Source organism: Dermacentor variabilis, chromosome 10 (assembly GCF_050947875.1).
Source record: "Dermacentor variabilis isolate Ectoservices chromosome 10, ASM5094787v1, whole genome shotgun sequence".
Classification (NCBI taxonomy): domain Eukaryota; kingdom Metazoa; phylum Arthropoda; class Arachnida; order Ixodida; family Ixodidae; genus Dermacentor; species Dermacentor variabilis.
In genome coordinates, this window is record NC_134577.1 from 4,702,769 (window position 1) to 4,730,207 (window position 27,439).

Genomic DNA, 27,439 nt, shown 5'->3' on the forward strand with positions numbered 1-27,439 from the left:
GCAACCTCTTCACATAGCTGACAACTTCTTCCTCCACACGATGAAACTTGCCCTGCTTTGGTCCTTGAAATGCATGGTGATTCTTCGTTGTAACTCTAAGCTTGTTTCCTTGTTTTCTCCAGTACTGCACATGCACTGGGTCGATGCTTAAATGCTATCCAACAGCGCAGTTCCTATGCTCTATGGCATGCTCTACGACGATCCATTTGAAACCGGCCGTGTAATTAGCATGAGGGGCAATCACACGACGCAGCACCCAATCAACAACAACAACAACAACAACAACAACAACAACAACAACAACAACAACAAAAAGTTGTAACAAAATGCCAAGTGACAGTGATGACCAAGTGCATTTTGTTCTGCTGGTGCTGTGCTTGCATGGTACTATAAGCAAGAGTATTTGTGGTAATAAAGCAGCATGTATCAGCATCAATCAAAGCATGCAGTCAAGAAATTGTGTCCCCACGTCACCCATGTTCCTATTGCTGGTGCTTAACATTGTTCGCTTCAAATGGTGTTTGCTGTATCATGGCACAATGTGAAGACCTTGTGATAGTAGACGGTGCCAGTGAAATGCGCCAAGACAAAGCAAACATGCTGAGCACCGACCCCGAAGGTCGAGCAAGAAAGGCAACATAAGGCCAGGGGGAGAAAAAGAAAAAGAAGGAAAGAAAGAAAGGAAAAAAGAAAAAACAAAACAAAGTTGACAATGACAAAAGTGGGGGCTGGGTTCATTACACGAGTAGATAAGGTATATGCATACCATTGGCCACAGCATGCCACTCCTGGTGCTCGTATGCAGCCAGGCTGGGCAGCATGGGTCGATGCAGAGGCTGTGCGTACTGGGCGATGGCCTTGTTCAGTGCATGGCCCTGCACCAGCGGGTTGCTCAGTGTGCGGCCTGTCTGGTGCTGCCGCAGCATCTTCTGGTACAGCTTCAGGCACGTCTCTCGATCCAGGCTCTCGTCCCGACCCTGCCAAGAGCACACTGCTGTCTCACAAATTACACAAGCATACACTAGCATGAGGGATCGAGGTTCGCATGAGGGATCGACAGACAGAACCCCATCCAAATACACTAGCATTTGCAGATGATGCCACAAAGACCTTTCTCCCATGCTCTGAAGCACCTAGCACAGAAGACCTGCTCCTAATGGATGTTTCAAACATCATTTACAGAGCGTACATAGACAGGGGCCAAAAGAATGATGAACACAAGTGCTGATGGTCAGCATCAGTGCTTCAGCGCATCAGCATCCACGCGCCATCAACGCACGAGCATCCCTGTCTATTTACGTGCTGTAAATGACGTTTGAAACAATGGAATACCAACTAGCCCATACTCAAACCCTGCCTAATGGATGATTCCATTGTTTGAGTGCATCTGTGATGCCCTCACTGAATATTACTATTAAAACTACAGTCGAACCTCTTCATAATGAAGTTGCATTCAACACAGATATATCTTTGTTATAAGCAAATTTTGGTTACATGCTGACATTGGAAGATACATTTTAAATTTACTACTTCGTTACACCTGTTCTTTCATTCTATCCATATTCGTTATATTGAGGTTCAACTGTGCCAGCCCAATGCATTTCAAACTGCCACATTTGTTCCAACATCTAATCAAGCCTCACAAAATACTACATCTCAGAGCTCCACTGTACAAGCACTAGGCACTCGAACAAGGTTTTGTAGGGATGTGTGAATGCTCAAATATCACCGTACCAATTAGTGAACACTCGAATAATACGATTCTGTCCAGTATTTGATTTTTAAAAATTGTTCAGTGTAGAAACCCATGCAGCGTCTCGGGCAGCTGAGCTTCATGCTCGATGCTGCGCAAGCAAGTGCTTCACTTAGATGTTTTCAGTGCAAAAGGAGCGCTCCACAGACAGGTCACCACAGACTTTGTTTCTGCGAGCGCTGCTCCGTTATGTGCTCCCCGGCGTCAACGACAGTGGAAGCCTAGTTGTAGAGCGCCTGCCTTGAATGCAGGAGGTTGTGAATTCGTTTCCGACAGCTACTGGGCGCCCACTGGTTCAAATGGGCACAGGCGTACACTGACCTTGGTATTCTGCTTTCTTCAGGGGTGACACACTTGGGAAAAGAGCCTGCGTTCTAAACTTCCGTGGAAACTCTCGTGGGAAAAAAGGACAAAGAATCTGGCGGTTCCAAGGCGGCGCAAGCGTGTGCCTCCTTTTGATGTTTTCAGCACAAAAGCATCGACCTGTAGTGTGCAGGTGATGGATAAATTGTGAATCTTCTAGCAGAGTGTAGAGGGCTCTCATTTTACAAATATGTTCACATAACGGATGATGACAGTTTAAATTCTGCATTTGCCTTCAGACTGTAAGGTTACAAATACATACAGCTTGATTCAAAATAACTGAAATAACCTAGTTTTCCTAGAGTCCTTTAGTCTACATTACCCCTTAATTTTTTGTGGTTTTTAATGATTGTGATAGGAGAACTAAATTGTCTACATTACCCCTTAATTTTTTCTGATTTTCAATGATTGTGATAGGAGAACTAAATTGTGTGGAACGTGCTAGGCCACATGTTCTTAACACAGCGATGACAATTACCCAAGCTTTATACAAGCACTACGCATCTGCCCTTGTCTACATGAAAGCTGCGGCGAAGTACTGATTGGTCCAGAGGCCGTGAAAAATAAAGCGGTTTGTTCAAATTTGTGTGAACAAACCACTCAAGCCGCTCTAATATCGACGCCTCTATATAGAGTCAATCTGTCCTATTAATCTTATTCTAATTGGTTTTGGTAAATTAATCTGCTGCTATGCTTGTGAATGTCTTCCAATGCATTTAACGATACTGCAAAACCTGCAAGTATATAAACCTGTTCAAAGTGATTTCGTAAAGAATAAATGAATCATCAATTTTTAGAGAACAATGTGAACACTGCTACCAATGTGAAAACAACCACTTTTCATCATGGTCAAGGAGCCTATCGTGGTACAGTGAGCTTCGGCCACATAGAAGCAGCTTTTCTGTAACAGGCTGCATTCTATAAGGCCTGTTCTCCATTATGTGCTCCCCGGCGTCAACGACAGTGGAAGCCTAGTTGACTGGAAGCCTAGTGGAAGCCTAGTTAAAATGTCGCCAATTGTTAATTCAAGTAGCTAAAAGAAGGTGGCAGTTGCTAAGCAAAAAAAATTTGTCGCTAAACAAGACAGTTGCTAAATCTATCAATAAAATTGCTACAATGGCAGCAGTGATTAAAAATCAATATGTAATAATAATATTCTTTATTGCCCTTTTTTTTTTTGATACATTTTCTACTTCACCTAAGCAAATCAGCAGTGACCATTATGTATGCATGTATTCCTGTGGTAATTATTTAAAAAGATGTCGCACATACAGTAGTTTCTCATTCTTTTTCCATAGTTGGTGTACACTCGTGGAATATGATATCTTTCTGTTTCTCTTAATGTTCTTTCTTTCTTGAGCAGTGTTCTGTATTTGTTGTAGTATCGAGAGGTCAGTACAGTGTAAACCTATATTTGATAGAAGTTTAATATGGAGATTTCCTTTGTTATTTCATCTTTATGTGCTTTGGGAAGGTTCGTTCTATATACTACATTCTTACATATTCTGTAGAGGAGTTCATTAATTTGTGTTTGTCGACTAAGTGAACAATTCTCATAAACAGTTATACCGTAACAAAGAATGCTCTCTCCTAGAGATTTGTAGATGTTATATCGAGACTGAATATTTTCACCCACCAGCAACTTTTAAATATATGCAGTTACAGTTCTCAACTTTTTACATATGTGCTTAGCATGGTCTTCCTATCTCAGAAATTTGTCTACATCTAAAATGTAAGGGTTGGTGTGGGGCATGTCAAAAGGGGTAGCTGCCCCATGCCGTTGTCCGATTCATCCACGATAAGAAAGTTGTTGAAGGGAGGAACATGTTCTCATCAAAAATGAGAAGTACTAGGTTTACTTACAATATCTACATGTATAGTGGATACCGTCACATCTCATCGGTCTAGCATGACTGAATTGAAGGACATTGAGGAGCTGAAAAAGTCCAGGAAAATCCCCTTTGTCCTCCCTAGATTCATAGTAAAATATTTAGTGCGCACAATTAACAAGGACACAGTGAAGGGGGCACATGAGCGCTTCGTGTCCCCCTTCAATGTGTCCTTGTCAATTGTGCGCGCTAAATATTTTACTATAAATTTGTACCAACTCGCCCAACTATCAGTTCTGCTGCAGTTCCTCCCTAGATCCGTAGGCCAGGGAAATCTGCCGTCCCACCTTTGTCCAATCGGAGTGTCCAAATTGTCAAAAGACCCACGTTGAGGGCAACGATTCACCAATCACTCCCGCGCCTTTGTTGACTGAACACACAGAAAGGAGGGAAGCTTCGTAGACAGGGATTGTCATGCCTGACTCAAACTGGCATGTCTTGGTTCCTGGGATGACCCAGCAATTAGCTGGAGCCTCTGTCAAACGACCGTGGTGGTAATTGGAGTCCGTGAGGAAATGCTGTAGAACGCCCTTTTCCAGGAGTTTCTTGCTCCCATCGTCAGTGATGGTGAACCAAAAAAACACACTGCTAGCTTCATGAAGTGATTCGTTGCAGTGGTGTGGGAGAGGCTAGAAGGTCACTACCCCAGCTGGCCTATCGTAACAAAACCTAAATGAAATGTATTCAAAAGGAGGGCATAAGTATGTACTTGTCTTTGCATTTGTTGTGAAGGTAGAGATAGCAGTCACGTACAACCTGTTTATATGGACTTCTAATGCACATAACTTTGGTTTTATTTTGGTTTATAAAAAATGTAATTTTTAGCCATCCAGGATACGAAGTTACTTAGGTCTGTTTGCATTTTTTCTGAAGCACATATACATGCTTTTTCCGTAATAACTAATAGAGTGTCATCAACATACTGAAGCAGGCGTGATGGGAAAGAAACTGAGCTTAGGTCATTTGCAAAAATCGTAAAGAGAAGTGGAGCAATAGTGGAACCTTGCGGCACTCCATATTTAACTGGCATTGCATCACTTCTTGCGTTTCCAATCTTTACTCTTTGATGCCTACTGTAAAATAGTCTTGAAACAAGGCTGCAAATGTTCCTCAAAATCCCATTGCTCTGAATTTTTCCATAAGCATTCTGTAGTCAACTGTGTCAAAAGCCCTAGACATATCCAAGAATAGTGCTAAAGCAACTTCATTATTATCAATAGCTGTGCTTACGACATCACTGAATGTTTCTAGAAGAGTTGTATGGCTTTTACCTTTTCTATATCCAAACTGTGAGTTAAAGAGCAGGGAGTGTTTATCACAGAAGTTCATCATAACATATGTTATGTGTTTTTCCATTATGTGTGTGAGAACTGATAAAATTGCTATTGGTCTATGATTGTTTATATCACTCCTTTTTCTCATCTTATGTATTGGACATATAATAGATACTTTTATTTGTGGCAGAATTTTTCCGGAGGGAAATACGCCATTTATGATGCAAAAGAGTATGGGCCCTAGTATTTCAATATTAGCCTGCAGGTCACAAGGCCTTATATAATCATGACGTGCTGGTTAACTATTTGGGAAAGTCGACACAATGTTTAAGGGGTCTTTGTCTGTGATTTCAGGCAGAAATACTGACTCTAAAGTACTTGGTGTAGCGAACTACTACGTGCCATAATAGTCCGCTCACAAAAGACGACAATGACATGCCCAGCACGCTGACGGTGCGCAAGCAGTGGAGTCTGCGGAATCAATCTTCTGCCTGATTGAGCGGACTCAACTAAAATATAATTTGTGGACACCATGCATCAGCATCTGTCTGGTTTTTCTTCACCCACAGATAGGCGACTTGGACTTCGCGTCATCGCTCTCAGCTCCGGTTGCCTCAGCCACTTCGCAAGGTCTGCACTGCAAGGAGCTCGAGCCCCAGTGTCTTCGCAGCCCGCCTTCTATCCAGTCAGCCAGGGCCTCGAATTCTCCTGATCAAGTACTGCAGTCAGCGCCACTACCGCGCAATCCGGAGGTCTCCACTCTGAAGCTCCCGGAGTTCCGGTTGTCAGACTCGAAACTTTGGTTCATTACCTGTTCATTCATGGTTCATGGTTCATTACCTGTTTTGGTCAAACTTGCAAAGTGTCACCTGCGAATTAATTGCAAGACACAAGGTGCGATTTTGCATGCAAGCTGTCATACGATGCGTCAGAATTCAACTTCTGCATGCGACAATTCGGGACACATGGTATGAATGAGCGAGCGACGTGTAACTCCACCCAGAACCGGCACCACTGCATGGATGCTTGGAATGGCTTCACAAATAAAGTGAAAATGAACGTGTTTGCACAGCTCTCTCATAAACAAGATTCCAATACAAACACGACTATGCAGGCAGCGTAGACGTGTTTCCGCAAGGGTGCGTCCACGGTGTAAGCTCCGTTGATGGCCACTGATGGCTAGGACCCGGCAGGCCTAGCACGCTGGGCCATCGAACTAAGAGACGGGTGGAATTGGCACACGACCGCATGCAGCTCATAACGAAGCGCCTATGTTGGTCAGCACAACGCGTACACAACTATGTCGCACTGAAATTGCAATACATTTGATTTTGCCGACGCCGACGGAAGCGAACGAGCAAGCCAGGCGAGCCTGTGATTGCTGTGAAACGGTATTGACCCTTTTCATGGAGCAGTTTGTTCTAGAGAAAGGAGATGGCGCTTCTGGTGGCATGCCGCATGTAGCCTCAGCGACAGTGCACAAATACAAAACCACTACCGCTTCCACCTTACTGCAATCAGCTGTCAGAAATGAAACTGAGGTCTCGCTAATGCACCGTGCTTCAATCATGCTGGACTAACTCATGTGGATCGAAGAAGTGTGCAGTAGTTGGCTGCAACAATAGTGACTGGCATATAAAGGAATGGAATGAATCTGTGTGGCCAAGTTTGCGAGCCACTGCTGCAACTGTCCGTACGTGTTACTGGCACTTCAAGATGTACGGCTTTCCTCGAGGATACAGAAATTTGCTCATCCGCCAGAGTTGTATCGCTAACCTTCAACGAAAGTGCTTCAGCACCGGAACATCGGCATGAGTGAGTACTACTCATTAAACAATGACAAAGGGAGCAGCTCCGCATCCTGTCATAGTCAGTTTCGCGAAAATTATCAACACATATCTACCCCAACTGGCACAAAAACTTACACCTACGCTATCGCCAACGTTTCAATGAGTGAATGGGTACACACTTGAATATATGTGCACCATATACGCACAAGAAATGACGGACTACACTGATAGTGCACGAATGGTTGAAGCTGAATGTTTTGTGATGGTCCACAAGAATAAGCGAGTTACTAGAGATAATACATCTTTGCTAGAGGTGTGCAAATATTCAAAATTTCGAATACAAATCGAATATTTTCCTTATTCAAAGCATATTCGATTCGAGAAATGCATATTCGGCAATTCCAGAATATTCGAGGACGGCCGAATAACGGTAGAAACGGCGAATATTCGGACAGACTGCGCATAATTGAGCAATTAACAAATTATATGCCTGCTTTGCATCCTCCTAAGAACATGCTTATTCACTGAGAACTTCGCATGATCCGCTCATTATCTGTATGCTCTGTTTCAGTCTATCTGCATCCTGCCTGTGAGACATGATCAGTTTTGGTTTCTTTTTTTTACCAAGCTTTATTCCAGGGCTCTTTCATATCGATATGTCACATATCGTTATGTCACAGCCTAGTAGGAGAGAGGAAAGCCGGTGTCGAGGATGTGTGAAAGCACTTTATGAGAGCAGTCAACGCGACGTCGTTGTCGTCTCTGTTTTTCTACTCGTGCGCTACTTCAGCGTCGTTCGCATCGCCTGGCACATACCCGCGGCAACCACATAGGACGTGGCATTTGGCCCTCCTTTGGAAAAAAAGGAAACATCCCGATGCACCAATCTCCGAAGGCTGTGCACAGACGATGCAAAGTTTAGGTCATGAGGAAAAGTATGGCTTCATACGAAGCACATGCACAACCTCGGACAGATGCCGCCGGTGTTTGGAGCAGTTATGACTGTTGGGGACAACTTCATAATTCACATTGCTGATGCGGCGCAGAACTGTGTACGGGCCGAAGTATCTTCGCAGGAGCTTCTCAGACAGCTCCCGCCGACGAATAGGAGTCCAGACCCACACCTGGTCACCAACGTTGTATGTGACGGGCCTGTGTCGAAGACTGTAGTGTCGGGCATCGTAGTCCTGTTGTTCTTTGATTCGCAAACGGGCAAGCTGCCTGGCTTCCTCTGCGCGTTGCGTAAATTCCTCAGCACCAGTCTCGTCGTCACCCCACTCGTGTGGCAGCATTGCATGCAACATTGTTGTCACTTCCCGGCCGTAAACGAGGTCGAAAGGTGCCACGCGTGTTGTCTCTTGGCGAGCCGTGCTATACGCAAATGTAATATATGGTAAAAACTTGTCCCAGTTCCTGTGGTCGACGTTGATGTACATACTCATCATGTCTGCCAGAGTCTTATTCAAACGTTCGGTCAGCCCATTGGTTTGGGGATGATAAGCCGTGGTCTATCGGTGAGTGGTACCACTTAATCGCAAAACAGTATCCAGAAGCGCAGCCGTGAACGCAGCTCCTCTGTCTGCTATGACCACTGCGAGAGCTCCATGCCTTAGGACGACGACTTTGATGAAAAATTATTGCGCTGCTTTGGCTGCTGTTCCACGTTGGATAGCACCTGTTTCGGCGTATTGAGTAAGGTAATCTGTGACGACGATTATCCATCTATTTCCAGCAGTAGACAGTGGAAACGGACCTAAAAGGTCCATGCCAATTTGCTCGAACGGTGCTTGCGGTATCTGAACAGGATGCAGCAGTCCAGCTGGCTTGCCGGGTAGGGCTTTGCGGCGCTGGCAATCCAGGCATGTCTGTATGTAACATTTCACGATCGACGCAAGTCTCGGCCAATAGTACTTTAGCCTAATTCTTGCCAATGACCGAGTGTAGCCTAAGTGACCAGCGGTCGGCTCGTTGTGACAGGCGTGTAGGACTTCGTCGTGAAAAGATGTGGGAATGACCAGTAGGTAGCTGCTGCCACTAGGTGAAAAGTTCTTTTTATAGAGAACGTTGTGGTGTAAGCAGAATGAAGGCAGCCCTCTGGCGAATAACCTCGTCACGTTGCTTGTTCTTCCGTCTAAGTAATCGAAAAAAGGAACAAGTTCTGCGTCCTTGCGTTGCTGGCATGAAACAGCCACAGTATCTAGCACGCCTAGAAAAGCCGCGTCATCATCGTCGTGCACTGCAGTCTCAACAGGAGACCGTGAAAGGCAGTCGGCGTCGGTGTGTCGTTTCCCCAATTTGTATACAACAGTGAAGTCGAACTCTTGGAGCCGAAGACTCCAGTGCGCAAGCCAACCAGCTGGATCTTTTAAATTAGTCAGCCAGCAAAGTCCATGATGATCACTGACAACGGTGAAACACCGACTATACAAATATGGCCGAAATTTCAGGACGGCCCACACCAGTGCGAGGCATTATTTTTCTGTCGTGGAATAGTTAGCCTCCGTCCTTGATAACGTCCTGCTGGCGTAAGCAATCACTCTTTCGGCGCCGCCCTGCCGCTGTACAAGCACTGCGCCAAGGCTGACATTACTAGCGTCGGTATGAAGAATCGTAGGGGCGTCTTCATCAAAGTGTGCGAGCACGGGAGGCGTCTGCAGCCGTTGCCGTAGGTCATCAAAAGCCCGTTTCTGGTCTTCACCCCACACAAAAGGGACATCTTCTCTGGTAAGATGTGTTAATGGCCATGCGATACACGAAAATTCCACGATAAACCGTCGCTAGTAGGAGCAAAGGGCCAGAAAACGTCGCACTGCCTTTTTATCTGATGGCGTTGGAAAATTAGCGATGGCAGAGATTTTATCAGGGTCAGGTCGGATGCCTTCATGACTAACAATGTGACCGAGAAATTGAAGTTCTTCAAAACCAAAATGGCACATTTCAGGTTTCAAAGTTGGACCAGCTGAGCGTATTGCTTCAAAGACAGTCTTTAGTCTCTGTAAGTGTTCCTCGAACTTGACGGAGAAAACAATCACGTCGTCGAGGTACACCAGACAGGTTTGCCATTTGAGGCCTGAGAGTACCGTGTCCATTAGTCGTTCAAACGTTGTTGGCGAAGAACACAAACCGAAGGGGAGCACCTGAAATTCATAAAGTCCGTCGGGCGTCACGAAGGCGGTCTTCTCACGGTGTCTCTCATCAACTTCTATTTGCCAGCAGCCGCTTTTCAAGTCCATCGACGAAAAGTAATGTGCGTTTCGTAGCCTGTCCAGTGAATCGTCGATACACGGTAGCGGATAAACGTCTTTCTTTGTCATCTGGTTGAGTTTTTGATAGTCGACGCAGAAGCGCAGGCTGCCATCCTTCTTTTTCACCAATACGACAGGTGATGCCCAAGGACTCTTAGAGGGCCGAATAACTCCGTCCTCAAGCATGGCCTTCACTTGTGTTTGTATTGCCTCGCGCTCTTTAGGTGCTACACAATAAGGATTCTGCCGAATTGGTCTGGCGTCGGCTTCGGTGACAATACGGTGCTTAGTGAACGGCGTCTGGCTAACTCGTGACGTGGATGAGAAGCAGCTCTTAAACTCATCGATGAGCTCAAGAAGGCTGTTGTGCTCCACGGGCGATAAGGTGGGACTGATCTCAACCACAGGGGCAGGCATAACCACTGAGAGGCAGTCCTGTATTGAAGTAAATTCGTCGAAATAAGCAACAGCCGTGCCTTTAACAATGTGTCGACGTTCCCTGGTAAAATTCGTCAGCAGGAGTTAAGCATGTCCGTCGTGTATGTTAATTATGGCCCTGGTGATGGAAACCCCTTGACTCAGTACCAGTGCGTCGATGTGTTCAGCGACACCAGTCCTGGTGTTCAAGTTGTCGCAGATTACAGGTATGAGCGAACAGCTTCAAGGCGGAAGCGTATAGGATGTAGCAATATAATGTACTTTCAGACTTTGTATGTATACGCAATAAAATATGTATCTTGAAAATGTTACCTGGACAATTTTTAGATGTTTGGAAATTAAAAAAAAAATATATGTCCAAGGAGAACATTGCATCACCATCGACAACTCCCGCCTTGTGTTCCCGCTTTCTGAAGGTGGTTGCCGGCTCTTTGCTACGTGCTGCGCTGCTGCTCTGGGAGGCAAACGCAAAACATGCTAAATTCATCGCTGCACTATTTGCAACTATTTCCGTGTTGATACAGCGCTCGCTCAAGCGTGTTCTCCAAGAATGGCATCAACTGAAGATGATGAGCCACCGAGCAAGTAAGAAAAGAAAGCCAGAAGAAGTCTTCTTTGGCGGTACTACACAGAATTGTGCTCAGAATATTACAGTAAGTAGGCGTAATTCTGAAAGAAAATTTGGCCTCAACTGTGTTGTTGGGTTTGCCAGCATTCAGTTGACAATGCCCACTTCCAAAAGTGGAGGAGGGGAAGGTAGGGGGCAGAAATGGCAGTATGCACTCGGCAACAAAAAAATCCACCTCTATTGCACCCTGTGAAAGTGAATGTACGGCGAAGCTGGTGCAGATGTTAAACAAGTACCACCACCCCAACTGATGTTGCACAATGTTACACAAGCACTGCCGCCAAAAGTGACGTACGTCACGGACGCGCGTGTGCGCAAGCGCAGCATAATCCTCATTTTTCAAAGCCGTCCACAAATGCAAGTGCCTTTTTGAACTAATGTTTAAAAATAAATTGCATCAGAAAATGTGTAAAGTACGACTTAGACACAACCTGCACACGTGATAGCAAATATATTGCAATTCGAATATACGAGAAGACAAATCTGCTACATGGAAACTGAAAGGCAAATCCCTTTTCCAGCTGCTGTTAAGAGGTCTGTCTGAGTGGCTGTGGCCGCTAAGAGAAGTACCATTAGCACAGCATAGATTCTCATTTCTGTAGGCCCTCCACCTAGCGCAAGTGTGTTATTGAACTACAGTCGAACCCGACTATATCGAACCCGTTTACATCGAATCATTCTTTCTATATATCAAACAATTTCTGGACATGGTATAGTTACAACGAGCATACATAACAAAAATTACGCTTACATCGAACAAAAAAAGCAGCGACTCCCGATATATCGAACGTAAAGCGGCAGAAAGTGCCCCCGGAAGTTGGCTTTACCTCACGGTGGCGGGAAAACCTGGCGGCGCGGCTCTATCCAACTGCTCTCCCTACCATGACTGCCCCGCCTCGAACGAGCCGTCGGCGCCCCTTTGCAAAAAATGATCCTGGCCCACCCACAGCGCTTGCTCAGACAGCCAATCAGAGGCTCTTGTGCGCTCGTCATGCAAGATGGCGAAAGTGCGAGTTGTCTCGCTGCTTTTCTGGTTCATTGTGTGTGCGCCTTGTGGGCCTTCACCCACAGTGTTGCCGTGATGAAGCGGTAGAATTCGCCTTTCGTCGTAATCATAAATAGGATCGAACACGGTGAGAAGTCGGATGTCCCCGCAGTGTACAAGATTCCGAGGAGCACTCTCAGCACGATCTTGAAGGGGGAGATAACGGCTAAAGCGGCCTAACTAGCGACCCGGTGCCCGTGGCGTCCGACGCGTACGCACGGCCGTGTGCGAGTGGTTCATCTGAAATTGCTTCAGCCATGCCGACTTTCGCGTGCTCGGTGATGAATAAATTCTGATGAATGCGACGAAGCCGTTGCCGATGTTGCCGAAGTTCGGAGCGAGCTGTCAGAATTTCCGGAAGCTGTTGACGAATCAACGGTGGATGAGTTTGTGAGCACAAATGATGGTGTCGCGACCACAGGAGAGCCCGAAAACGAAGACTACATTGCCTACATCGTACCGAGCACAAGTGAAAGTGGGCACAATGAGGAAAGCAACAACGATCCTTGGCCCACGTCCTCCGAAGTGATTGGTGCGCTCGCACTAGCCGGTGCTTCTGCGTGAATGCGGAAGGTTGCGGCCTCAGCTGCTTCGACACTTTAGACAATGTGGAAAAGTGCATGCGCTGCAGGCAGCGAAATTGCCCAAGCAGAAGAAAATTCAGGACTACTTCGTGCGAAACTAAGCTAGTTTCACCAATAAAGTGATATTATAAATGGTATGTGCTTTTATGACATACAATTATTTAGCAGGCTTATATCGAATTATGCTCTATATAGAACTGATAGGCGTTTTTTTGCGAGTTCGATATAGCCGGGTTCAACTGTAATTGAATTTTTCAAAGTAAAATGCATCAGAAAATTCATAAAGTACAACTTACACACAACCTGCTGGCATGATAGCATCGGATTGTAATTAGAAAATACGAGAAAACATAATTCTGTTACCCGGAAACTCGAACACAAACCCCTTTTCTAGCCGTCGTTTTTTGGATGAGCAAGCAACGAGAAAGCCCGAGCAACGGACACAAGCGACGAACTAGAGGCTGCAAACTTCGCTGTAAAAAAAAAAAAAAAGATTGTGCACCACCCATCTCACATTGATTATCAACGTTAATGTGATTAGCATTGAAGCAATGCAGTGACACACTGTATTGCCACCACTGAAACATATCTTGCATCAGGCGTGTATGCCGCCTGGCTCCTCCCTCTGGACACACTGAGCCATCTAGCAAAGCAGCCGCGAAGTCCGGACCTGGCGTGTGTATCAATATATATTAAAACAAGATTGTCTACGCATATATGACGTAGATTCAGTTCCGCCCAGCGCCAGATAAGCTTTAAAGGATTTTTTTTGTTGATGAAGCACCGCACATACCCGGTGACCCAAGTTTCCGTCAAAGAGGTTCATTGATGAGCAGCACATACCCAGTGGGACATAACCAGCAACCATAGCTGGGACAAAAGGTCCACTGAAGGCCGACACATACCAGTGGAACACACTCAATGGCACATACCCATAGACCGAAGATGGCATGAAAGAGGCTCACTGAAGAGGGGGCACACACCAGTCACACATACCCAGTGACTGAGGTTGGTTTGGCAGTGGGTTTTGAGCTCATTAGAGGAACCCGATATTCTACCCATTAGACTGTAGAGCCAGCGACATTGACGTCATCGCCCCAGGAAAGAAGACAAGGTTAGGCAATGCCACAAGCGGCGCAGGAGCTGAATTGGCAGGGAACCGAAGTAGTAAAAGATCAGTTGAGTTTGAGCTCCGGTGCTGGCATAACGTCTCGTCACTCTCTCATGCTCTCAACAAGACTGAACTACCCAGTGACCCAAGTTGGCAAGAGAACAGCTAGAAACATAGATTGATAGACAGACAGCAACCAAGCGTATTTTACTTTACTGCTGGTGTAAATTTTCGGCAGCAACACAATTACGCCAGTGCCAAAAATTTACGCCAGTATCGAGGTAGAATACACATGGTTACTGCAATATTAGCTCTCGGTTTGTCTGATTGAGCTCTGCGCCACCAGGTGGTTGCACTGTGCAGGTTGTTCATGTCTGTGCTTCCACTCATCCGGTAAAATGTCAGGTCAGCTTGCATTTACCCGAATACCGGACATGCCAAAGCTTTCTATTGGCAGGTTTGGCGTGATTTGCTATTTGTTGAAGATTCTAAAATCTCAGTTCACGCCCCTACTTCACGCACATTTCAGGGGCCAGCAAAGTCTGTCCATCGTTCCGTCTGTCCATCTATATCTATCTGTGTTTGTATCTAACCATTTTCCCACCTACCTGGGTCACTAGGCAGCCCGTGGTCAAATGATTAGCGCACAGGGCTGCTGTGCTGAGGTAACAGGGTTCAAAATCAACCATTGGACCACTGATGCCGCAACGTGGGGAGATGCTAAGGTTGGCGCTCTTGGCCGGTGTTTTGGTGCTGGCTGCGAAAGATGAAAATATAGTTGGGCGGCGTGTGCTTGATGCGCAAACATGGCACACACAGGGTTGTTTTAGAAGCCTGCTACGCTAGTTGTCTTGGTCGCCACAGCCATCGCTTCGCTCGACACCTTCACCCTTCTACCGAAAGAAATGGAGGGATGATGGCACGGCTCTTGGGCCGCCGTCACGACTCCCTACAGTGATGACCCTGAAGAATGTGCCTTTCACAGAGTGACATGCTGCCATGGCTAAGAGGCTGGAACCACAGTTCAGCCCACGACTACTATTGTTCTGGTCCTGCTAGATCAGGACATTGTCCATGCAGTATGAGACGGCTCTGAAAGTGAACAACATAATGATCCAGGAGTTCAAGTACGAGGTACTCCTCGACGTCTTGCCACTTGATCTCCAACTCTGCCTCAGCGTTCCAACGCTTGGCCTGTGCCCCTATGACAAGCGACAGTTTGTCCTAAACTTCTATGGCCCTCTGTACTGCCCTCTTCCACAGGTTGACTGCACGGTACGGGACTCATCAATGCCAACCCCCGCATGGCCAGCATTAAGAGCGTCTCTTACTGCGCCTGTAAGCCATCATCATCAGGACAACCTTCTTCCCTCGACCTGCCCCGATACCGTCTCGTCGACCATTATGTGCGTTTCCGCGCAGCCGCTGGCCTCAAGATTTCACCAAAGGTATCTTTCATGCAAGTATGTGGCACAATGTTCGCATCAAAGGTATTGGCACGACATTGATACCGGCTACATCATCGCTTTTTCACGCTACCAATGATGGCACGTAACAGTAGTGACATTGCTGACCCAATGCCGGCTCCCGCACCGCATGCCATCGGGCCTGTCTCAAATAACATAGCACCTGCCACTCGGCACCCGATCAACCCTCCATCGAAGGCGTCGACGCTGTCTGCCAGCTCTCTGCTGAACCAGTCACTGAGTCGGTGCCCTAGCTCCGCTCCTGGCCAACTCCGCTGTCACTGACCATGCCAGCTATTGTCACCGCACACACAAGCCACATACTTCTTGACCCCCGACATCAAATAAGCCACATCTAAGAGTGCCAGCTACGCTGCATCCTGCGTCAATTGTTGTCATCGAATGACCAGACATTCCTACGAGCCCTAGCCCCACTCTGCCTGGCCAGCCCACAGCTCACTCATGATGCACCCTGTTGCCAGCTGTGCTGGATTGTTTTCGCCATAGTTTCTCACTACATTACCTAGAGGGAAATCTGGCGCTGTTGCACTGTGGTATGCATGGGAATGCTGGAATACTGTGACTTCGGATTGGCATCGTTTTCGGAGGGCCAGGCAAGCACTGTTCTGTCTGTCACAATGATTAATTTTCCACTAAAACAGCATGTAAAAAGCTGTTTGAGCTTTATTATTACACAACAAATTGTTTGAGAGCTATGAGCTTGTTAATGCATGTACAATAATATGAAATGTAAGAAGTATCAGCGGGCTGCTAAAGTTGGAGGACAGACGACAAGATTCATGCTCACATTAGAACAGTTTGTCATCTGTTCTTGCTTTTCTTCCCTTCGTCATGCATTGTAGGTGAGTAAACTTCACTGGAAGATGTAGTATGCGTGAATGAAAACATTTTATGAAGATTTTATTCGAGAAATACGTTATTTGCATAGCCATATCACGCTTTAGATGAAGCCGCCTATAGCACCAGCAAACACGAGCCTCGCAGACACATATACTGTCATTCCCATGATGTGTGGGGATACGCGACAATCGCGTGTCCCCTGATATGTTTTTCCCGCATAGCTCCCTTTTCCTGCGATCCGGCTTCGCCGCGTGGCCTGCGTGATGCCCGCGGCAGTCGGTCTGGTTGAGGCGCAGTACGAGAGATGGCGCGAGTGTTGCGCTGCTAACGCCACCTCCGGCGGGGTTGCTTGGGAGCGAAAAGGAGCAAGCTGTCGCTCTTTCCCGGCGGATCGGCGAACAGCGCGGACGTCCCGCACGCGCACCGATCCATGCTTCTGCGAGACCGTCTCGCGTGGCCTCCTTCGAAACCGCCACAGTTTTCGTGACCATACGCGCGAACGACCAGGTGTTGGGATCCAGCATGGGGCGAACATATTCGCTCGTTATCCGGTCGCGGTGAGTCGGACTTCCAGATTTGTCACGCGCCCATCAGCATGTTTTGTGGATAGCAACTAGCTAGCAGGCATTGATCTATGAAAGGTGCAATAAATGCCCCTGTGATTGTTTGCACTACTGTGTTGTCGTTCCTTTGTCCCAAGAGTACGGATGAGAACCCCACAGATGGCCTGGCGCCCCTTAAGAAACTCCCATAGACGGTGGCGCCAGATTTCCCTCTAGGTGTTATAGTGTGAAACTCTATGGTTTTCGCCTCCGAACAGCAAGCACCATGTTCACCTGCTATGCACATGTTGAGGCACATCCAGTGGTTCAACTGAATTGCTCATGTGCATATCCTGAATGCCATGCAAAGGTGCGTAAGTGATGCACCACCGACAATGCTTGCAGAAGCACCGGTGACACACCATATGCCTCACAAGGTTTGCAGTTTCTTTGTCCTCAAGACACATGTGCCGACCGTCATCTTGTCAAGTTGGTACGTTCCTCCCAACAGCGTCTGTCCCTCGAGTCCCTCGCCGATTACCTAACGCCCAGTGCTGCCCGGCTGAGCTCTGTGGCAATGGCTTTATGCCCTTCACACTGACGACTTAGACTGACCATGGACACTTTTGTAACACACTCATACTAATTCGCCATTTGCCGTTCTGTCTGGGTGGGGCGGCCCTGTAGCGCACAGCGACACTTCAACATTGGGACGCTAAAGTCGGCGCTCTTGGCCTACGCCTTGGTGCTCGCTGTGAAAGACGACGAAAGTAAAGTGGGCCGGCACGTGCTTGATGCGCAAGCAGGGCGTCTTGGTTGGGCGCTCTACTGTGACACCCCTTTTTCTACAAAGCTCTTTCACGCTCACATGGGTTACAGTAGATGCAGGACAGTGCTGTTCGAAGAAACTCTTTGATGCCAACTTGGCTCACCGAGTTTGTGCCAGTAGGTGTGTGCTACTACTCTTCAATGAACGTCTTTGATGTCAATTTAGGTAACCAGGCATGTGCATCTCCAGAATGTGCCGCTCTACAATGACGAAAAAGCTCCTCGAATTTCTTCGATGCTTAGAGGAAGTGAACTAAAGTTGCAGAGGTTCATCAACGACAGCAACCTGAAGCATTAGCAGGCTGTGCCACAAATGCACAAGGTAGGTGCTGCTTTTCAATTTATGTGTGGGAGGCAGCTTGAAGAGGTAGCTGCTGTAGCCACTGTTTATTTAGGTCAGCCAGCAATGGTGCCGCCGGATCTCTGGAGAGGCTGCTACTATAGCCACTCAGGTTGAGAGCGCCAGCGTGTTCTAATCTCGCACTACATGCACGTGAGCAAACTTCTCCACCGGCTCTCGAGGCGATAGTCGCGTCACTACCAATGCCTTTTCTGCGAAGGCTTCACCGAGCTGGCCTATGAACAAACGTCTTGCAAACTTGAACCACTGATTATGTGCCAATGAGTGTGCGGCAAGCAGGGGACCAATTATCAACGTTCATAGGAACTGGTGCGCAACGCTTCTCACATCGGAGGCCACACGTGAGTTTCTTGGTAGAGGCACTAGATGGTGCAGCATGTCAAGAAAGAAGTGCGAGAGGGAAGCCCGAAAGCTGCAAGATGCGTTTCTCAGCATTCGAATGCACTGGTGTGCCATGCATTTTGGATACCACCCAGGCTTTATGACGGTGGTACTAGATGGCTCTGAGTTCTCTTATGGAAGTGCGAAAGAGGAGTCCCACTGCAGTAGACATCTCGTACATAACTCATTTCGGCGGTGGCAAAGCATTGTGTGGCAATATTGATTCAACGCTAATGCATTACCATTGATAGTCATTGTGAAATGGGTTCTTCTGTTTTTATGTACCGGTTCATATGTTCCTAGAAAACACAATCTTTCGAGACTAAGGTACATAATATCACCAAACTGCGATCAGATGATAACTTTTCCAGCCGTTATATCCCATGTAAACAAGAATAGGGCGCCAGCCTTGCAACGAGAACAGTAGCCGCCCACCACAGCAGCATTCCCTGCAATGCTCATCTGCCCATCTCATGTGAAAACGCTGATGGGCACTCAGTTTCTTATTCCGGTACCAGCAAATCTAGATATCCATCTTCACTTATCTGCTTCACCATGTGTGTGGCGTAATAGTGTTGGAAGTGTACTACAAGATTTTAATACGCGATAACCCAAATGCACCATTATTTCCTGCTGCAGGCGGCACAAAGTGAGCTCCACGTTTCGCTCTGGTGGCATTGTATTTCAGTCTCACCAACCAGGTCAATTTTCTTTCAGTTTCATGCGGGTATCTTAAAACACTACGCAATGGGAAAAGAACAAAATGTGTCTCAGATCACTTGGACTCCACCAGCTTGACTAATGCTGCTACGATTCACGCCGAGTGGGCATGTCAAAACTTTCTGCCAAGATGCCCTGCTCGAAGAAGCTGCTGACCAAGGGCGAATTCGAGGGGTGCAAACGTAAGCTTGCAGAAATCGCAAAAACAACAACGCATGTTTTGGGCCGTTTGGGCTCCACCAGCTTGGCACATGTTGGTGTCTCATGCTGCAATGATTCGCGCAACACTTTCCATTATGTAGATGTCCAGTACATTTGGGTCTCAAATTGTTTAGTCATTTTGGATAGTAAGTTTTCCTGGTTAGTGTGTTCTTTCTTGCATTTTTTCCCTAAACGTATGAATGAGGTTCTACTGCATTCCCTGTTCACCTACTGGCCAGAGGGCACATTTTCCTGAGAGGGCTGCAGACATTAAAAACAGCAAAGTATTGCTCCATGCTGTCCCCTCTATGCTTTCACTCATACCTAACCTCTGCAGGCCTTTATGGAGATGCGAATGGCATGTATTTTCGTCCTCTTATACATGGCCAGACAAAACCCTTGGCTACAACTGCCAGCCAGTTTCTTCTGACTAGTGGCTTCAGAAGCAGTGGCAGCAGCACTGTGATGCCAGCAACTGGAAGCTCAGGAAACTGGAGCAGGTGGTCAACAGTACTATATGTGGTTTCTGGCTTGCATTTTAAGACCACAAGGACACGGTGAGCAGTATTTTATCAGTAAGTGATCACAAACAGCTCCTTTCAGACAGTCGCAAGAATGCTCCATCTTGGTCAGTCTATGTGTGGCAATGGTCAAAAGTGCTGTGGCTACCTTGACCAGTAGCAGGGCAGCACGCTTCAGCCTTTGGGTGGTGAGCTGGCGGCAGATGCGCCGGTACAGGTCCAGGCGCTTGTCAAGGCCCGTGAGGCGGGCGCGTCGCGCTGCATTCACGGGAGCTGCAGGTGCTGCCAGGAAGCGCTCCATCAGATCAGCCACGGTTGGTTGCTGGTTGCCAAGGGTCTCAGTCAGCCGTCGGTAACGCATCAGTGCTGAGTTGGCAGTCCGCCAAGGCATCTCCTGTGCCACCTGTGAAAGAGCCATGCACTCTGTAGAGAAGCAATGAAACAAAGGATGGCGGCCACCAATAAGGGTGAGTTAATAGCAGTTCTTGAGACCAACTAAACTCTCTGTCTTTCCTTTAATCTCTCTCCCTCTCTCTTAAGACCAAATTGAATACAAATCAGAGAGTACCAGAAGCAAATCGAATACCAAATATTTTTCAAATGGAGCAATATAACTCGCATATACCGCATGTCAGATAGCAAGGCATGGCATATATAGCATACATGTACCTAAAGATATACGAAACCTGCTCATAGCGATGACGACAGCAAAGATTTGCTTGGAGTGTCTATATAATTGCTATCACAATAAAAAGTAAGAAAAAATATCGTAATTTCGAATGGCGACTATTCGATTTGTTTCAGCCACCAATGGGGCTCCACTTCTCTAGAGCACATACTCAAGGAACTAGTTCAAACGAAACTTTCGAAAGAAAACACTTCAAATGCCAGGCTTCCTTTTTTTTAATCTTTAGTATTTGCCTCAATGAAATCTTTGAGCTGGTGCAGACTGTGTGTCCTATTGTGAAGGTAATGCGATGTCTTCTAACATATTTAGTACTGGAGGTTGCGTAATGTCAAAGTTCGGAGATATGCTGAAATGAGAGGCAAACGGAACATCCACGCCCCTCGGCCTGCGCTCTTCATCACGCCAGCATTCTGGTAGCAAGTGCTCACAATGATTCAGTGATGTCTGTTCATTTTTTTCTGAATGCGCGTGCCACCATGGTAGTTTGTGTATAATTAGTAAGCAAATGTTCACAGTAACTTATACGGTCGATAAAAATACGAAACTTAGTTAGTTGTCCAACAGTACTATCGTTATAAATGATTTGCATTTTGGGTGCTTCTGTGACTTTTTTACTCGAATTAATAATATAAACAAAGCATAACGGCTAGCGAAATTTCAATCACGACAGCGGATTTTGCTTGATTTCTCAGGCATGACACATGGATGCAATGTACCAAATTTACAACAAACATGGCAGTCATGAAAATTGGGTTGCCACCCATTGCGTCGCTTTCATGCAATATTAAAGTTAACTGTTATTTTAGGCATCTGGTGAGTTTTGATGCTGTAATGGTAGGACGGTGTGGAGGTTGGTCTGCTGATAACGTCGTCTCACTGTTAGCACCACTAAACAGCTTTAGTTATGCGTGTTTAGCGTAATAACAGAATTGAAATGTGCATGCACAGAATGCTAAATGACCCATAACGTTACTGTAGTTTACGTAAAATATGATGGCAGTCCCAGCCACCCACTTTACAATGAATTTGGCGTTGCTTTTGTAGAATTGACTTCATTCATAACAAATGACTGTGTCAACAGATTTTGCTTAGTCTCAGACCGCTTCGACAATGCAGATTTATGGACAGCCTTGCAGTTGTGGCCAGCAGTCCTGGCTTTCGATTTTGCAAATGTTGGGCACCTTTGGGTTGTCCTAGAATCCCAACCCACATGACTTCCTATCGGCAGAACTAGCTGGCTGCCAGAGCTCCGAAAATCGAAGATGGCCAGTGAAGAAGAAGCTAACACAAGCCAAACAAAGCACATTGTGCCCAACTACACTGCAAACCATTCAAAGTGGACATAAGCAGTGTCTGAAAACTGAAATATATGCACCTTGCACATTGCCTACGATCAACCTGCACCATTTAGAAAAAAAGGACAGGCCAGGAAATAAGTTCAGAACAAGCCACGAATTCAGCTGTTTACCTCAAGGAGTCAACTGCATTTGCTATGTAGAGCAACTAGGGCAGGGCGACAGTTTAGTGCTGTGAACGTGCTTTCTGCATGAAATATATAGAGGTTCTTCTAGTGCATATGACTATTTGTTTATTGAAGCATGCGCTTCTCTTTTTTTCTTATTGTATTCATCCCGAAACCTTTTCTTTCAGCTGTCATGCTTTAAAGGCAATTATATTTAGTTACGCCGCTTGAATTTACTTTAAAAAAGAAACTATTTCTTCTAAGAAGTGCTGCAGGCTACCTCTTGATCCACACAGCATGTGGCAGTCATCATTAACTTGAAACCACTTCAGCACAGCACACTAAAGCAGCAGCTGCAGATGTTTAACACAGGAGCTTGTACCTGATTTAGTAGGTACTTTCTTGTGGGTAGGCAGCTTTCCTTTCTGCAATCAAAACAAACTAGTGCCGCAGCAGGTTGCAGCCAAAGACAGGCTGCTGATGACAAGAAATGGACATGAAGGTATAGTGAAGTCAGGGGTGATCGTTTCCCGTACCTGCTGTACTCCCTAGCCCGCTCACCTTGGACCAGTGGCCAGGTCCATGCTTCTGCACCAGCTCCAACAGGCTGTAGTCCTCATCCGGAGTATAGGGCCCCGAGACAAACCTTTGGGCAAAATTATCCTTGTAGCGATCCCTGCACTGGCCACCTGTGCGGCCAGGCAGCATGCTTGCCACCTGCAGGCATGGCCATGCTGGTCAGCCACTGGGAAAGTACACTCAAACATCGAGCTTTACAACACCATTCAATAAACCTTCCTTCTTGGCGAGTTGGTGCATACTTGATTTGACAAATGTAACAGCGCTAACACAAGCAACCATAAAGGAACAAGGATGAGACACAAGTGCTGTGTCTCATTCATTACTTTTTTGTGGGTAGAAAGCTTTCCTTTCTGCCATCAAAACAAACTAGTGCCACAGCAGGTTGCAGCAGATGACAGACTGCTTATGACTAGCTCACACAACGCATGTCACAGCACTTGTGTCTCGTCCTTGTTCCTTTGTGGTTGCATGTGTTAGCGCTGTTACAGTTGACAAATCAGCACCATTCAAATACATGTTCAAATACATATTTATGTTCAAATACATACAAATTCAAATACATATAAATACATTCAAATACAACTGGCCAGATGTGGTAAAAAAGAAATAACATTCTAGCACAATATGTACAACTCCTGAACCATGCACCAAAAATGGATATACTGTATCTTGCAAGTCTGAATATCTACACCTGTTAAATTTAGTCCAAGGCAGAGAAATACAATGCTATTTGTTTACAGCTCACCTAAAATCATTACATTGTTCAAGCAACTTTTAGAAAAGTCCAATTTACAAGTTATTGGTACAATTCAAAATAGTGTACAATTGACCACCTCTATAACAAGTGTGTGGGGCCTCCAAAATCATTCTCTGTGCAAGTCACTTCGTTGTAAAGATTGCGCGCACTGCACCACTCACAAAGGAAGTGGGACAGAATTATGCCTTCACTACAATGGTCACTTCGTGGTAGAAGCGTTTGCCTGTATAAGGAATCAATTTTGTTGATCTAATTTCATAGTTTCCAGAATTATGATATTGTTTTTTACTGCTAGATTGCAAACATGACACTTCATTGTTCATCTAATATTTTAATTTCCTGACTATTCTTGAAAAAAAAAAATAACTGATGACCTATATGAAAAACCATATCCTATTGGATTGCATAATTAAGCTTAGTCATTTAAATGCAACAAACTTCAGAAGTGATTCAATGGATGCCGGACCAAACCATTTCTCCATTCCAACATGTTGTAATAGAAGCTCCTCAGGTAATGCTTGCTCTTCAGGAAGAACTCTGCATAGTTTCTACAATTATTCTTGTACATAAATTCCCTAAACATTGCTGTAGGCTTTCACTAAGGCTCATCTGTGAATGCACAAACCATGAAATGGGAAATGAAAACATGCATGTGACGACCATGTGACGCCCCCTCAGGCATAATCTTCATTGGCCCGTCAGGCTCAGTGGGCAACATTAGTCACCGCACTAAATAAACACTGACGAGCACAGCTGCTTGGCGGTCAGTCATCGTTCACCACCACCCCGTTGTGGAGCGCCCCTCTGACAGCGGGTGCCTCGAGCCCCCCCCCCCCCCCCTAGTTCACGAACTTGGGAGGATCGTAACACTGGTGACTTCATTGTGGCCATGTTGTCCCAGCAAACTTCTCAATCTCATCCGCCCACTTAACTTTCTGCCGCCCCCTGTTATGCTTCCCTTCTCTTGGAATCCAGTCCGTAATCCTCAATGACTATCGGTTATCTTCCCTCCTCATCACATGCCCTGCCCATGCCAATTTCTTTTTCTTGATTTCAACTAAGATGTCATTAACTCGCGTTTGTTCTCTCACCCAATCAGGTCTCTTCTTATCCCTTAAGGTTACACCCATCATTCTTCTTTCCATAGCTCGTCACGTTGTCCTCAATTTAGGTAGAACCCTTTTCGTAAGCCTCAAAGTTTCAGCACCGTAGGTGAGTACTGGTAAGACACAGCTGTTATACGAGGTCTGTTAGAAAAGTATCCCACCTTTGGCCGAAGAAAGAAAACCGGTATAACTGGAGCGTTGCAAACCTAATCACCCTCGAAGTAGTCTCCTTGGGACTCCACACACTTCTCCCAATGGTGCTGCCATTGTTGCAAGCATTACAAGAAGGCCTCTTTCGGAATGGAGTTTAGTTCAGCTGTCATTGCAGCCATAATGTCCTCTCTTGGCTGAAATCACTTTCCTTTCAATGGCCTCTTGATTTTGGGAAAAAGCCAGATGTCGCAGGGGGCCATATCAGGGCAGTAAGGAGCCTGTTGAACTACAGGAGTCTGGTTCTTCGCCAAAAAAACTCTGAATGAAGTGCGAGGAATGTGCAGGTGCATTGTCATGATGGATGTGACAATTTCCTGTTGACCACAACTCCGGTCTCTTGCACTGCACAGCATCACATAAGCGATGGAGGACATCCCTGTAGTACTCTTTGGTGATTGTTTGACCCTGTGGTGTGTACTCGTGGTGTACCACACTGTGGGAGTCAACGAAAGCAGTCAGCATCACTTTGATGTTGCTGTGCACTTGGCGGGCCTTCTTTGGTCTTGGTTAACGTGGAATTCTTCCACTGTGACAGCCGGGATTTGGTTTCCGGGTCGTACCCGTACATCGAAGACTCGTCACCAGTGATTATGGTGTTCATGAAGTCGAGGTCACTGTTTGTGGAATCCATCATGTCCAGTGAGACTTCTGCACAAAGTTGCTTTTGCTCCACCGTGAGCAGCTTTGGCACCGATTTCGCCGCAACTCTCTTCATAGCCAAATCTTCAGTCATAATGGAATGTGCAGAAAAACTGCCGATGGCCACCTCCTCCTCAATTTCTCAGATAGTCCCAAAACGGTCCCACATCACCACAGCGTTCACTTTAGCAATGACCTGGTCATTTCGGCATGTTGATGGCTGACCGGAGCGTGGCTCGCTCTCCAATGATGTGCGGCCGTCTTTAAACCAGTTGTACCACTCCATAATTTGTGTCCTGCTCAGAGCATCGCCACCGAAAACCGTCTGAATCTTCTGAATGGTTTCCACTTGGCTCTCGCCCAGTTTCTGGCAAAATTTGATGCACTAGCGCTGCTCCAGTCGCTCCGCCATTTTCCTTGCAATAAAAGACCGACGAGACCACTGCACACTACCTCACTCAAACGCTGCGTCCCAGCGACTGACGCTATCGGCTGGTGAGAAAAAATTCACGCATCCGCACGAAGGTTCAAGGGTGGGTGATGCAAGCGTGCTTGTTTCATATCCATCAGGTGTTCGTAAAAAAAAAAAAAGGGTCGGATACTTTTCTAACAGACCTTGTACACATTTCTCTTGAGGGATAATGGCAACCTGCTATTCATGATGTAACAATGCCTACAAACGCACCCCAGCCCATTCTTATTCTTCTGCTTATTTCAGTCTCATGATCCGGATCTGCGGTCACTATCTGCCCTAAGTAGATGTATTCCCTTAACACTTCCAGTGCCTCACTACCTATCGTAAACTGCTGTTCTCTTTCGAGACTGTTAAATATTAGTTTAGTTTTCTGCAGATTAATTTTTAGACCCACCCTTCTGCTTTGCCTCTCCAGGTCAGTGAGCATGCATTGCTATTGGTCGCCAGGGTTACTAAGCAAGGCAATATCATCAGCGAATCGCAAGTTACTAAGGTATTCTCCATTAACTTTTATCCCCAATTCTTCCCAATCCAGGTCTCTGAATACCTCCTGTAAACATGCTGTGAATAGCATTGGAGAGATCGTATCTCCCTGCCTGACGCCTTTCTTTATTGGAATTTTGTTGCTTTCTTTATGGAGGACAATGGTGGCTGTGGAGCCGCTATAGATATCTTTCAGTATTTTTACATACGGCTCGTCTACACCCTGATTCCGTAATGCCTGCATGACTGCTGAGGTTTCGACAGAATCAAAAGCTTTCTCGTAATCAATGAAAGCATATATAAGGGTTGGTTATTTTCCGCACATTTCTCTGTCACCTGATGGATAACGTGAATATGATCTATTGTTGAGTAGCCTTTACAGAATCATGCATGGTCCTTCGGTTGACAGAAGTCTAAGGTGTTCCTGATTGATGATGTGTGGTGTTTTGTGGTGCAAGGGCCAGATTTGGCCCTTGTATTGTAGGCAACGAACAGTAAGCTGACCGGTCTATAATTTTTCAAGTCTTTGGCATCCCCTTTCTTATGGATTAGGATTATGTTAGTGTTCTTCCATGATTCTGGTACGCTTGAGGTCATGAGGCATTGCATATACAGGGTGGCCAGTTTTTCTAGAACAATCTGCCCGCCATCCTTCAACAAATCTGCTCTTACCTGATCCTCCCTAGCTGCCTTCCCCATTCGCATAGCTCCCAAGGCTTTCTTTACTTCTTCAGGCGTTACTTGTCGGATTTCCAATTCGTCTAGACTATTCTCTCTTCCATTATCGTCATGGGTGCCACTGGTACTGTATAAATCTCTATAGAACTCCTCTGCCACTTGAACTATCTCATCCATATTAGTAATGATATTGCCGGATTTGTCTCTTAACATTTAATCTGATTCTTTTCTATTCCTAGTTTCTTCTTCACTGCTTTTAGGCTTCCTCTGTTCCTGAGAGCCTGTTCAATTCTATCCATATTATACTTCCTTATGTCAGCTGTCGTACCATTGTTGATTAACTTGGAAATTTCTG

The 27,439-nt window shown here is 46.1% G+C and overlaps 1 protein-coding gene across 5 annotated transcripts in view; it reads right to left on the reverse strand.

The window, feature by feature from the left end:
- LOC142559752 (snRNA-activating protein complex subunit 4-like) overlaps positions 1–27,439 on the reverse strand; it is a 213,149-nt gene that overhangs the window by 49,040 nt on the left and 136,670 nt on the right. For 4 of the 5 annotated variants that reach the window (XM_075671365.1, XM_075671363.1, XM_075671364.1 and 1 more), the window contains 3 exons: positions 22,713–22,868; positions 20,150–20,404; positions 767–977 (listed from right to left, as the gene is read on the reverse strand). In XM_075671365.1, coding sequence (XP_075527480.1) covers positions 767–977; positions 20,150–20,404; positions 22,713–22,868 — 622 coding nt within the window. The remainder of the gene's footprint in view (positions 1–766; positions 978–20,149; positions 20,405–22,712; positions 22,869–27,439) is intronic. The other variant, XM_075671366.1, reaches the window with a different exon arrangement.